The 14,858-nt window shown below is 34.9% G+C and overlaps 2 protein-coding genes across 2 annotated transcripts; both read left to right on the top strand.

The window, feature by feature from the left end:
- Nucleotides 1-11: 11 nt before the first annotated feature.
- On the top strand, nucleotides 12-6,141 carry gtf3c5 (general transcription factor IIIC, polypeptide 5). The gene is made up of 11 exons (XM_026196589.1): nucleotides 12-337; nucleotides 1,052-1,250; nucleotides 1,701-1,899; nucleotides 2,016-2,214; nucleotides 2,704-2,808; nucleotides 3,989-4,103; nucleotides 4,266-4,346; nucleotides 5,244-5,332; nucleotides 5,437-5,519; nucleotides 5,609-5,751; nucleotides 5,876-6,141. Exons 1-11 carry the CDS (start codon nucleotides 131-133, stop codon nucleotides 6,031-6,033), a joined length of 1,578 nt encoding a protein of 525 aa, XP_026052374.1. The 5' UTR covers nucleotides 12-130; the 3' UTR covers nucleotides 6,034-6,141.
- Nucleotides 6,142-6,830: 689 nt separating this feature from the next.
- Nucleotides 6,831-13,764, top strand: cel.2 (carboxyl ester lipase, tandem duplicate 2). The gene is made up of 11 exons (XM_026196588.1): nucleotides 6,831-6,963; nucleotides 7,704-7,851; nucleotides 7,956-8,075; nucleotides 8,513-8,710; nucleotides 9,412-9,542; nucleotides 9,678-9,785; nucleotides 10,111-10,225; nucleotides 10,484-10,670; nucleotides 11,814-12,017; nucleotides 12,106-12,303; nucleotides 13,486-13,764. The coding sequence occupies exons 1-11, from the start codon at nucleotides 6,895-6,897 to the stop codon at nucleotides 13,667-13,669; spliced, it is 1,662 nt and encodes a 553-aa protein (XP_026052373.1). The 5' UTR covers nucleotides 6,831-6,894; the 3' UTR covers nucleotides 13,670-13,764.
- The last annotated feature ends 1,094 nt before the right edge of the window (nucleotides 13,765-14,858 follow it).

Genomic DNA, 14,858 nt, shown 5'->3' with positions numbered 1-14,858 from the left:
CCCACCCGGGTGCTTTTCACAAGCGGACACGTTCCTGTACATGCTGTTTACGAAGGAGCTATCATAGGAATAGACTAATCAAAAGGTCTTTTTCCCTTATGCATAGGCGTAGAACAACAGTCGTTTAAATATGGATCCGCAGATCACAAGCGATCCGGCTTCGTCAAGCACAGATGTGAGAAACAAATGTGAAAGTCAGGCTGCAGGTGTTGTGTCAGGCAATACAGCAACACTGGCTCTGTCTGACACTAGTCTGGTGTGTGTGGAATACCCAGCAGTCGTCAACAATGTGGACACAATGCTGGAGAGCATCGGAGGCGAAGAGGGAGTATCCAAGGTGATTGCAGTCAGCTTTAAATTAAATCGATACATGGTTAATACTGTGTTCATTTAGACAGTTGTTGTCATGTAACTTAACAGTTAAAATGTAGATTTTGTAGATGAGTTCCGTCAAATATTTGTTTGTCAGATTATATTGTACAGTAATTCTTGCTATTGTGAAATCAGTTTTGAAAATCACTGATGAAAATCATGTTTTACAGTATGTAATTTAAATGTATTGTTTAGGTGCATTTATATTTTGTTTACTGTATTTTATTCCAAGTTCATGTAATTAAAGAATGTATTTCTCCCTCTAATAATAGCAATGCATATATCACGTGTTTACAGTAATATTGTGAAATATCATGGCAATTTTAAATAGCTGTTTTCTAGAATATGTTTTAACTTATTTAAATGTCATTGTCTTCACTGTCACATGATCCATCACAAATTATGATTAAGACACATTATTATCAATGCTGAGAAAAAAAATGTATAGCTTAATATTTTTATGGAAACCATTTTTATCCATCTTATATGAATAAATGTTCACAAGAAAAGCATGTATGTGAGATATGAATATTTTCTATATGAATGTCTTTAACTAAATTAATTTAATGCTCCCTGGCCGAATAAAAATAATTTCTCTCACTGACCTTAAACTCTCAAGCAGAAATATAAATGTGTATGTTTAAAAGTGTGATTTTAACCTGAGATTTTTTCCGAACAGACCTATGCAGATTCTTCTAAAAGACTTGAACTCCGTTTTCGGCCGAAGGATGTGTTCTGTCATCCTGCGTACGGGAACCGCTTCTCCTCCACCAACCTGCTGCTCAGAGTGCGCCGCAGAACCCGCAAAGGAAACAGTGCAGAAACCCAAATCAGCATGGAGATAGTGGGACTTATTGGGACCACGTATAAATTTCAAGGTAAAGATAGTCTAAATTTACCTACTAGTATTTTGCAACTAATTTTATTACTATTTTTTACATTTGGGTGTAGGATTTAAAGCATTTTCTCTCAGAAATGTATGATAAATCTAAAAGATAATTTCAAAGAAAAAGAAAGTAACACAATGGATTAAACATAAAATAGTATTTTAATTTATTTACTTTTTTAAGATTATTATTTTATAAAACATTCTTCAATAATGCTTTTTTATAACTTTGAAAGAATCATTTTTACAGGGGTAAATATACCACACATTCTTCTTATTTTTCAAATGGTATACTGCATGAATACAGTTTTTACTGTTTCATGGGGTCTTGAATGAATAATTGTATAAACAAAGTCATCCAGGTTTGGAATTACATAAGGGTTTCAAGTTATTGGTGGGCAGTCTTTTTAATAGTCACACATTCTCACCTTTGATTCTTCAGGAATGGCTGACTTCCAGTACCTAGCGGCTCACACCGATCCAGATGGAAACCAGATGTCTTTGTATGACAAGATCATTTTGCGCAAACCCGAGAAGAAAGAATTCTACGACAATCCCGTGCCTCTTTTCCTTCCTCCTCCTATTTTCTCTCGCCTGGACACGGCTGTGGATTATTACTACCGTCCAGATGTATTGCACAGGTAAGACCTGGATTCCCCCATGAGCTGACAGGCTGCCATCCCAAATGATTCAGAAAGACCTGTGTGTTTTGGTGGTTAAATTTGTTGATTACATTTATTGGCTTCCCAATAAACAGCAGGGAGACTGCAATGCAGTCGGTTCTCCTAAAAGATCATCTTATCGCCCCGAATCGAGCTCGCCGGCCAAACAATGCAATTTTTGTCAACTTTGATGACAAGACCATACCATCAGGACCTCTGGAAGCTGCAGTGGCCAGCTGGAAGAAGTTCTGTGTCCATCCTAATGATGCAAAGGCAGAGCAGCAACTCATACAGGTTCGTAAAATGGATATGTTTTCCATTGATGATAAAAACTGTTCTTTTGAACTTTCTATTTCACATTCCACAAAAATATTATGGAGCATGACTGTTTTCAGCATTGATGATAATAAGAAATGCTTCTTGAGCAGCAAATCTGCATAATAGAATGATTTGATGATTAGCTTTGCATCACGTGAATAAATTATATTTGAGAAAATACATTCAAATAAACAAAGAGTTATGTTAAATAACAATAATATTTCACAGTGTTTACACACATTGTTTACATAATTCTCAATGCTTCATGGGAGTTGGGAGGTAGACACGTGAAAGGATAAAAATTATAAGTTGTGTTTAAAAAAAGCTGTCGCAATCAGCTTGAGCAACTATTGGACAAACATGATGTGATGTTATGGGAAAATGTCTTTATCTTATCCTAATCCCAGCTGTGTTCCAAAGCTATTTAATTTGGAAATACTGATTGATTTGATTTGGCCTCTGCAGCTTTTCGAGAAAAGGCCCATATGGTCACGCAATGCAGTCAAGGCCAACATTAACATTCACCCTGAGAAAATGAAGCACCTCCTCCCGTATGTGGCCTACTACATGGTGAGTAGCTTAAAAGTTTCATAAACTTAAATATGATGTCTCATATCCAAAGTTTATTGCATAATGGTGCAAACACTTGTTATGTGGCACTATCAGCTTTTCTAGGTTTGTTAGTATGGACTGTTATAGTAACATTGGTTCAACCAAAAGTGTGAGATTAGGGTGGACTACCTGTTTGTCTGGACTAAAGGTCAAGGTTTGGCTGCTAAATATAGGCTGGTTAACCCCTGTTGGTAGATTATGTAACTACACTTTTAATGTTGCCAAAAAGCGTCCGACTTCATTGGTGGCCATTAACACCACGGTTGGCATAAAATCGTCACAGATTAGTTTATTTGATCAATGACCTATAATCATTTTAAAAGGTTTATTTTTAGGCTTTAATTAAATTTTAATTCCATGTATAAATACAATACTGTATAATATATGGATACTGTGTATCCCTTGTGCGTCTATTTAAATGCCCTAATTTTATATCCAAAAATATCCATGTCAAAAATGAACATAAAAATATTATATGATTTATATTTTCTTTCCACTTTCACTGACATGTATGGTTTTTTTTTTAGGTTTTTTTTTACCATCATTACTCCTAATCATAACGACCTAACATATTTTTATCATTTTTCATATTCCAAATACTAAGAAATATATATATATATATATATATATATATATATATATATATATATATATATATATATAGTCTTAAAACAATTTAATCAGATTTTTTTTAAACTACCACGCGCATACAAATCATAGTTTTATATGCACAATAATATACCCACACAAATATAATTAAGTAATTTCAATTCGATCTGCCTTTTTTTTTTAAGCGGAAGCAGAAAAACGGAAATAACATGTATTTGCTCCATAGGATGTTGAGTCCTTGGCAATAGAATAAAAGTCTATTAACAAAGAATGCATGATTTTTTTGCCTAAATGGCACTGGGATTAAATATTACAGTTTGAATGTATTTCAGTGGGGACATCCACCTAGTGTAAAATAGATTTGTGAAAGGAAATGAGGTTGAAATATAAAGAATACAACATTTCTGCCGGTTGCATTAACACAGCAAAAAACAAGACCACAAAAACAGCAACGAAAAGAAAAAAATGTCCATTAGGACGCACAAGGGATATCTCACAGTCTTACATGGAAATATATTTTTATGTGTAGATAACAGGGCCATGGAGGAGTTTGTGGGTCAGGTTTGGGTACGATCCTCGAAAAACTGCTGAAGCTAAAATCTACCAGGTTCTAGACTTCAGGATCCGCTATGGAATGAAACATGGTGAGCGATCAACACAAACACATTCATAACAACCCCAAATATGATTCATTCCTGGACACAAACAATCCTAGAACTCTGTGAAGAACTGTCCATGAGTGCACAGAATCTCCTGCGAGTATAAATGACCATACAACTAACTCCTGTGGTTTTCTGTCTCACTAGGATTTGGTGGCAATGACATGCCAGTGAAACCCAAGAGAAGTGCTTACCATTACACCCACCCAACCACAATCAACAGGGCAGGTACACAGATCCGAATGTTCTGGCACACAAAGTTCCCTAAAAGTGTTCTTCAGATCTTTTTAATTTAGTTTTTCACCTTTGCTGCTCAATCTCTGACCTTTAGAATCCAATAGGACTTAGCTTGGGGAAGTCGTGGCCTAATGGTTAGAGGGTTGGACTCCCAATCGAAGGGTTGTGAGTTCTAGTATCGGGGGGAGTGCATGTACAGTTCTCTCTCCACCTTCAATACCACGACTTAGGTGCCCTTGAGCAAGGCATCGAACCCCCAACTGCTCCGGGTGTGTGCTCACAGTGTTTGTGTGTGTGTTCACTGCTCTGTGTGTGTGCATTTTCGGATGGGTTAAATGCAGAGCACAAATACTGAGTATGGGTCACCATACTTGGCTGAATGTCTCTTCACTTCACTTCTGAAATTCACCATTCGAAGGTTTGGGTTCAGTACGATTTAAAAAAAATGTTTTTGACGGACACTCACAAAGCCTTCATCTATTTAGTCAAAAATACAGTAAAAACAGTAATAATGTGAAATATTATTCCAATATATATATATATATATATATATATATATAACAAATGTTTTCTGTTTTAATATATTTAAACATGTTAATCCTGTGATGACAAAGCTGAATTTCCACCATCATTCCTCCAGTCTTCAGTGTCACATGATCCTTCAGAAATCATTTTAATATGCTGATTCGCTGCTTAAGAGACATTTCTCACTATTATAAATGTCCTTATTGTCACTTTTGATAAATGTAATGCATCCTTGATAATTAAAAGAATGAATTTCTTAAAAGCTAACCCCAAACTGTTGAATGCTCGTGTAATAAATGAAAACTATTTAATTGCAAAAAAATCAAAAAGATGATCATGGTAGCCTATGTTTGACGTCTTTAGTTCCTCAGCCTGCTAGTGTGACTGACATCACCCAGGAAAGTGCTTCATCTTCAGGACCCAAGCCTGCCACTGCCAAGTACTTACTAAAGGTATTCACAGTTTTTTCAAGTGTTTTATCACAGTGGATTTGCATTGAGCAACCGCTGATTCCTCAGAAGTGTTTTAAACCAATTGTGTGGGATGTTCTCTGCAGGACTCGGTCTACATCTTCCGGGAGGGAATGCTTCCTCCATACCGCCAGATGTTCTACCAGTTGTGTGATCTAGATGTAGAAAAGTAAGAACTGGTCTTGTCATATTCATTCACTACAAGACTCATCATCCACTGCGCCTGACTTTGCAGCACTTCTTTTCCCCTCTTTTCAGGATAAAGAATATCATCCATAAGAATGATGGGAAAGAGGAAGTGTGTGATGAGAGAGATGGCTGGTGTGTGCCTCATACAGCCGACGAGCTCAGGAATATCATCTCTGGAATGATCCAACAAAAAGTCCGGGCCAACCAGCCAGGTAAAACACAAGAAATAATTTATAGTTATTTATTAAATATAATAATAGCAAATATTGCTTATTATATATGTATATATATATATATATATATATATAAATGTATAGTGACATTTTATTATTACAGCTTCATCCATCCAAAAGTCTGTAAGAACTCGATCCAAAACTGTTGACCTTGGAGAGGAGGAAGATGAAGACGACGACGACGATGATGATGATGAAGAGTACAAGCCCTCTGATGGGAGCGACAATGAAATGGAAACTGAGATTGCAGATTACATGTAATTCGCCTTTAGTTTTATGTTCATGTAAAAAGATACTTTATATACTGATAGAAATTAATTTTATGTATTTTTTCCCTGTTTGCATAATAAATGTTTTTTTTTAAATCAACTGAATGTGAGTAAATTCTTAAAATAAAAAAGCACCCAACATACAGTAATAAGAGAGATGTTATGACTAAGTGTATATGTGTGTATACACACACACACACACACACACACACACACACACACACACACACATATATATATATATATATATATATATATATATATATATATATATATACACACACACACACACATATATATATATATATATATATATATATATATATATATATATTTTTTTTTAAGAATTTATATATTCGCTATTGTTGAAAAGGGGTTAGTACATATTGTTTTAGTGGTTTTTTCACAAAATTATTACTTTTATTCAGCAAGGATGCATTAAATTGATCAGTAAAAACAGTGTCAGCAAAGACTATTTCAAATAGATGTATTTACTTATTTAATTATAGTCAAGACTTTAACAGATGGTAAATTGCCTTAATTTCTTCAAAACTGTTTTGGTTAACAAAAAATAACCTGCAAGATGGCACAAGTATTTTTAGCATTCATATATATGTCTTTGTAACGGAAAAAAAGTGTGTTGTTGAGATTACATAAACTATTAATGAACTCTGCACGCATTTTCCATGAGAGTTTAACACAACTGCGCACATGTTGTCCAGTTAATACATTAATACAGGGACTGTGTACTTTCAAGATACAGCTTTGCGGCACCTTGAAAGAGAGATATGATTTGGCCTGTTTATAAAAGGGGCAGAACTCCCTTCAGTGCCACGCTTGCAGCGACTGTCTGATGATGATGCCGATGCTGGGAGTTTTCATCTCTGTTGCCCTCATCCTGGGCACAGCAAATGCAGCTTCTGTAAGTCATGATATGAATTCATTTAAACTGATTTTAATAACCATATGGATGTGTATTTGTATAGGGGGGAAAACATTGTATTTAACAGATTCATATTATGATTTTACGATGTCTTATTCTTAAGACTTTGGGATGGAAAGACTCCATATCCATGCCTTTTAAAAATTTAAAAATTTAAATTATCCTATGCAGCACAATAATATACATATTATGAATCAGTGTAAAATATCAGTCACTGAAAAGTAATGTAGCCAAAGCCTTAAGCATATTTAGCATATTTTTGGGAAATTGTAATTACAGAATGGCCTTTAGATAATGCTTTTTGTTTGTGATCTAAATCTTTTATCAATTGTATTTCCTGTATTTATAATATATATATTTTTTGCAATTGTCTAATCATTAATAATGTAACTTTGTTATATTAAGCTTAACAGTTTACAGCAAATGCATAACATATAATTATGCTTAAAAGTGATTATATTAAATGTTTGATGTTATTAATTATTATACTTTTAATACAAGGCATTTTGTATTATTTGGAGAAACACTGCCTCCGCTTGTTTTGGGAGAGAGTGCATTGAAATATAATTTTTCCTCCCATGTCAGTTTATATGTATTTTAACATGGTAACCATCATTTTTAGTCGGCCACCAAAAAGCAGTACAGATGGCAATTTTGCAGAACATGGCTAAAATGCTAAATATGGTGTAATGCAAAAATGAACTGTGAACGTGTTGCAGTTGGGATCTGTGTACACCGAGGGAGGGATGGTACAGGGAAAGAGTCACAGTGTTGGACTCTTCCGCTATATGGACGTGTTCAAGGGAATCCCCTTCGCCGCTCCACCTGGCAGATTACAGAAGCCTGTTCCTCACCCGGGCTGGGACGGTGAGTACGCCTGTCTGTTTAGATGTTTTCAGGCACAACTAGGGTCTAAAATACATGTATTTTAGTATATTGAGAGTGCACTGCTGCTGAATCTACCTGCACAGGTGTTCTGAAAGCCACTGACTACAGAATGAGGTGCATGCAGCTCAATCTTCTCGCTACTGATGTCGTGGGCAGTGAGGACTGTCTCTACCTGAACATCTGGGTTCCTCAGGGCAACACTGGTAATCCAAACTTGTTCTAAATCACAAGACAACACTAAAAGTAAGTTAAAGGTTAAGTAAAGTTCACTCGAAAATCACAATCCTGTAATTATTTACTCGCTCTTATACCATTCCAAATTTCTGAGGAACAAAACAAGACAAAAAAAAAAAAAAAAAAAAAAAAAAAATATATATATATATATATATATATATATATATATATATATATATATATATATATATATATATATATATATATATATATATACAATTATTTTTTTTTGTTGTTGTTGTTGTTTTTTTGTTTAGTTTTTTTGTCCATACAGTTAAAGTCAATTGGGTCCAATGTCATTTGACAGTGTTGTGTTTGAAGGGAGAATTTTGGAGTTTGATGGATGAACTAGCCCTGATTTATTTATAAATATTACCCTGTGTGATTGACACCTTCTCCTTTGCAGTGTCTACAAATCTGCCTGTTATGGTGTTCATCTATGGTGGGGCCTTCTTGCTTGGTGGTGGTCAGGGTGCGAACTTCTTGGACAACTACTTGTACGACGGACAGGAGATCGCAGACAGAGGAAATGTCATCGTGGTGACATTCAACTACCGTGTCGGATCTCTCGGATTCCTCAGCAGCGGAGATGCTGACGCACCTGGTAAGAAACAAAAAAGATGTTATGTGAATAAGAGCTCTACAAGTATAATACATCACAGGAGGGAAAAAAAATTATTTTAATGCTTTTATGTTCCCTAAGAAACATTTTAATTCACTCTCACTCTTAAAAAGCTTTTACATTTCCTGGAGAAACTTTGCAAAGAAGTCAAATGATTTGTGAGTTTCTCAGGGGAATGCAAAAAAAAAAAAAAAAAAAAAATATATATATATATATATATATATATATATATATATATATATATATATATATATATATATATTTCCTCCAATCTTATTGTTCAGGTATTGCATTTTACAGAAAATCTTACCAAAACACAGAAAGTTTTTCTGCTTCCTCATATTAATTCCACCACACAAGCTAACCTTCCCATTAACATTCCCATTTAAAAAAAAATTAAAACATCATGGGAACATTACTTTTGAAAGTTTTCTGAAGATTCTGAAACTAGTTCAAAACCTTTTAACTTTGAAGAAATGTTAAGATTCATGCTAACATTTTGAGAACATAATTAAAGATCAGATAACTTTAAATGAATGTTTTGAAAAAATTAACATTACTGGAAGAACTTTTACTGGATAGAAGCTCAGACTTTTGGAACCAACTGTATCTCATTGTATATACTGTATGGATTGATTGATTGTAGTATTTAAATGATGACCTGAGCATGTCCTGCTCGATAGGAAACTATGGTCTGTGGGATCAGCATGCTGCTATCGCTTGGGTACACAGAAACATCAGGAATTTTGGTGGCAATCCAGACAACATCACCATCTTTGGGGAGTCAGCAGGGGGAGCCAGCGTCAACTTCCAGGTGCTGGTTTTTTTACTTGCATGCTTATGTATTACATTTGAATAATCTTAGTTTTTGCGTGTTGTTATGGCTGCAGAGTGAGCATGTTCTCAGTAATATAGTTTCTAATCTCTGTGTGTGTCCTATCCTGCACAGATTCTTTCCCCTAAAAACAAGGGCCTGATCCGCAGAGCTATCTCACAGAGTGGTGTTGCTCTCTGTCCCTGGGCTGTCAATAGAAATCCACGACAGTATGCTGAAGAGGTGAGCTTCACCTTCATCAATGTCCCGCATTGCCAAGAACAAAAACAGATGTACACACTGTACAGTACTAGCATCTGATATAAAGTGGTCGCAAAATTCTATGGGGTTTGTTTACTCTCATTCCCAGCCTTTTCCAAAATACTTTAGTGTACACCTGTTAGTGTTTACTTAGTGAAGTCATCTGTTCTGTTTCTCATACAGACTGACATTTGAATGTTTTTTGTTGGTTAATAATTAATGTATAGATATCACAACTTGGTTTGCTTCTACAATTCATACAGTTATTTAATTAAGCCTATATCGATTCTTTTTTGTGCACCTTTAGATTGCAAGAAAGGTCGGGTGTCCTACTGATAGCGGGATGGTGGCTTGTCTGAGGAGGACAGATCCTAAGACTGTGACTCTTGCTGGGAATGTGAAATTCAGTACATCTGCTTCTCGTAAGAAAATTTAGAGTGGCTGCATGTGCATTTTAGGTCCTTTACATGCTTAGTTCAAACAAAATTAAAATTAATTATAGCATTTTCACTTTTGTGTGAACTATCCCTTCAATATGTACGATATCAATATCAAAGTCTAATCATATTATGTTATTTCAAGTAATGAAACTTTTTTTTTTTGCTTTAGTCTTAGTTATCTACAACTAAGACTGGCACAAAACCACAGTAAATGCAATTCAAAGTCAAATTTTTTTCCAGATCCAATTGTACACAATCTGGCTCTGTCACCGGTAATTGATGGTGATTTCCTCCCCGCCGAACCTGATACACTTTTCGGGAATGCTGCTGACATTGATTACATCGCTGGAGTCAATGACATGGACGGCCACATCTTTGCCACCCTTGACATCCCCTCGATCAACAACGCACTGGTGTCCACCCCTGTGTAAGTGTGCTACATTAAAGACTCATCTGGAATCTTTTTTTTGTTGAATTTTTAAAGACCCCATAAAATCAGAAAGCGTGTTTTATGGCTTTTGTTTACATCTGCTAGCGTTGAAGCATCTATATGCTAGTGTACTATTGACATGAAAAGTTTAAGCAGACCTATACAGACAGTCTAGGCCACAATATATTTACTCAGTGTTTTTTTAACATATGCTTTATGTCTGTAAACTGTGACTTTAATTTTTTGAATGAAAAGAAAAAAAAAGCAGTAAAACATTTCAAGGGATAGTTCACCCAAAAATAAAAACAACCCAATGATTTCCTCGCCCTCAAGCCATCCTAGGTGCATATGACTTTCTTATTTCAGATGAATACAAACAGAGTAATATTTTTAAAAAATATGTCCTGGCTCTTCCATACTTTATAATGGCAATGAATGGTGATCAGGATTCTGAAGCCCAAAACAGTGCATCCATCCATCATTAAAATCGCTCCACACAGCTCGGGGAGTTATTAATAAAGGCCTTCTGAAGCTGGAATGCCACTCTCTAGTGAACGTGCGTACAAAAATTAGTGGAAGCTAGAGATTACAGTGTATAAAAATATTAATATTTTTCTAACACAAATGGATCGCTTTGCTTCAGAAGGCCTTCATTTTTTTGGTCTATTTTTTATAAACATCTTTTAATATACACTTCAATCAAATGCTTGTCATCTGTTTTTTGTTGTCGTTTTTGAAAGAAGTCTATTATACTCACCAAGGCTGCATATAATTTATCAAATAAATCAATAATTTTTTTTATATTATTGTGGAAACATGGAATGGTTTTGAGAATAGGAATGTCAAAATAACATGTTTTTCAGAAATGGGAATTTCAAAAGAACAGCATTTATTAAAAATAAAATAATGAATGCACCCTCGCTTAATAAAAGTAAAGAAAGTTCCAAAGAACAGGGTTTGTTCTTCGAAAAGTCTTTATAAATGTATTTACTGTCACTTCGGATCAATGTTATGCATACTTGCTGAATAAAAGTATTGATTTCTTTTTGAAACATCATACCGATCCAAAACGTTTTGACTGGTACTGACATGGGCCTTTATGGTTATGATGTAAACAAAACTGCTATTGATTTCTAACAGGGAGGAAGTCAGGGCTCTCTCGGTTGCCTTGTCTGAATCTAGAGGAACAAATGCTGGTATCGCAACTTATGAGGAGTACACAGTCAACTGGGGTAGCAAACCCAGTGATTCGGACATTAAGAAAACAGTTGTGGACATGGAGACAGACTACATCTTCCTGGTGCCAACCCAAGCAGCCCTGTACCTCCACTCGGACCATGCCAAGTAATCTGACATCATCTTCTTATTTACTGACCTCTACAGTGAAACGGAGTAGTATAAACCTTAAAAACAACCTGTGCTTCCCCATTAGATCTGGACGAACCTACTCCTACCTGTTCTCTGAGCCCTCTCGTATGCCTATTTACCCACTCTGGATGGGTGCCGATCACGCTGATGACCTTCAGTATGTGTTTGGGAAGCCTTTCGCCACTCCTCTGGGCTACTTTCCTCGACATCGTGACGTTGCCAGATATATGATTGCCTACTGGACCAATTTTGCTCAAACTGGGTATTTAAATATTAAAATACTAACAATATTATAATGCTTCACCATATTCTGCTTTAATGTGTAGGAACATCTGTAATAATCAAATTATATATTTGAGTACTATGGTACTATGCCTCTTTTTTTGTGCAATTACATTTGTTTTTGTTTTACATGTATATATTGAGTTTTTCTATTTTTTTATTTTCTGCCTTTATTTTAATTTCAGTTTATGTTTTGTTATTTTGTTGTGTATTTGTTTCATTTTTATTAGTTATTGCTTTTAAATAGGTCTGTATATTTTTTTATATTTCTTTCAATTTTAGTTTAGAAATGTTGACAACTTTAAATATATATATATATATATATATATATATATATATATATAAACATATATATAAATACATATATATAAATATATATATATAAATATATATATAAATATATATATATATATATATATATATATATATATATATATATATAAATATATATATATATATATATATATATATATATATATATATATATATATATATATATATATATATATATATATCAGTTAAAGGAATAGTTCACTCACAAATTTAAATTTACTCACCCTCATGCCATTCAAGATGTAAATGAGATGATTTGGAGAAATTTAGCATCACATCACTTTTTACACCAATGGAACCTCTGATTGAATGGGTGCCGTCAGAATAAGAGTACAAACGGCTGATAAAAATATCAGAAGTATCAAAAAGTAATCCATATGACTCCAGTCCATCAAGTAATGTCTTCTGAAGAAAAGCTATGTGTTTATAAGAAACAAATTCATCATTAGGGCATTTTAACTTCCAATCATTGCTTCAGGCTAAAATATGAGTCCTCTATACATAATGCTTTTCTGAATGAGGAGAGAAATAAGCAATAAAACAATGACAATACCTTTTTCACAGTAGAAAGCATTATTATAGATTGCTGAATGGTATGTTGGCCAGAAGTAACCATTGGTGTGCAAGTGATGTGATGCTAAATTTCTCCAAATCCATTCTGATGAAGAAACAAACTCATCAACAACTTGAATGGTTTTTGGTGAACTATTTCTTTAACATTCATTTTCTTTCAAGTAACATTTTTTTTTGTTGTTTTCATTTTAGTTAACTATAGTGACCGTATATGTAATTTCTAACCTAACTTTATGTCATCTTTTCTCCTTCACAGTGACCCTAATAAGGGTGAGTCCAGTGTTCCTGTCACCTGGCCTGAGTTTGCCAGCAATGGCCATCAGTATGTGGAAATCAACAACAACATGAACTCAAACAGCGTGAAGCAGATGTTGAGAACGCGTTTGGTTTACTACTGGACTACCGTCTTTGCCAGCTTCCCTGGTGTCCAGAAGAACTGAGGACTATCAACCCGACTCCAGAATCATGTAGCTGTTTTAGCAGTGAATATGATTCTGAGATTCATGCAATAAACAAAATATACAATGATCTAAACAAGCTGTCATGTTTTATGTATTATCTTGCCATGAGAGTGCTCCAATACACTGAGAGAATGTTTACAGAAAATACAAAAAAGCATTACATCAATTATGAATTTGTTATGATTGGCTTTTGATATCAATGATGGGCCTTGATCTATTTGGTTATTATGCATATATAGATAGGTCTAATGGAGAACATTGACTGTCAAAGTTTAGGTCTGTTGTGTGACATCAAAGGTGCCATGGGGAATTCACTGATGCTCTCACCATCACATTCATCAAGCTCTTCTAAGATCCATCAGACACGCTGTTCAGAGGGGGATACCCAGATGTACTGAAACCGAATTTTAAAAATGAATCCAACAAATAAGTGTGACAACTTCTCATTTCGGCAGATGGTGAATTGATTTCCTTTCAAATGGCACAAATATTTTTACCATTCATAAATATTTCCCTGTAATGTAAAAATGTGCATCGTTGAGATTACAAAAAACTTCAAACCACCCAGATATTCCATGAGAGTTTAGCGCCACTGCACTCATGTTGTCCAGTTAATACAGGGACTGTGTACTTTGAAGATACGGTTTTGGCACACCTTCTAAGAGAGATATGGTTTGGCTTGTTTATAAAAGTGGAAACTTCCTTCAATGGCACACTTGAAGCCAGAGGCGCTGCACAAGATCCCTGGCCCTATGCATAGGCAGTCCTAATGCACCCCCCCCCCCCCCCCGAAAATATATATTCCAGAAGAATTATATAAGAATGATTTTGCATTCTTCTGAGAAACTTCGCATTAGTTCTCAAAACTATTGAGTTTTTTGTAATAGATTGTAAAGTTTTGAGAGTGTAACAGCATTGAAATAGTACTTTTTTGAATGATGATAGCTGTATGTCATTTCTAACTTCCCTCATTGGTTGTCTTCTTTTCTCCTTCACTGTGACCCTAATAAGGGTGAATCCAGTGTTCCTGTAACCTGGCCTGAGTTTGCCAGCAATGGCCATCAGTATGTGGAAATCAACAACAACATGAACACAAACAGCGTGAAGCAGATGAGCAGAGAATGCGTTTGGTTTACTACTGGACTACCGTCTTTGCCAGCTTCCCTGG

This window comes from Carassius auratus, chromosome 21, assembly GCF_003368295.1.
Source record: "Carassius auratus strain Wakin chromosome 21, ASM336829v1, whole genome shotgun sequence".
Taxonomy (NCBI): Eukaryota; Metazoa; Chordata; class Actinopteri; order Cypriniformes; family Cyprinidae; genus Carassius; species Carassius auratus.
This window is presented reverse-complemented; position numbering and strand designations above follow the sequence as displayed.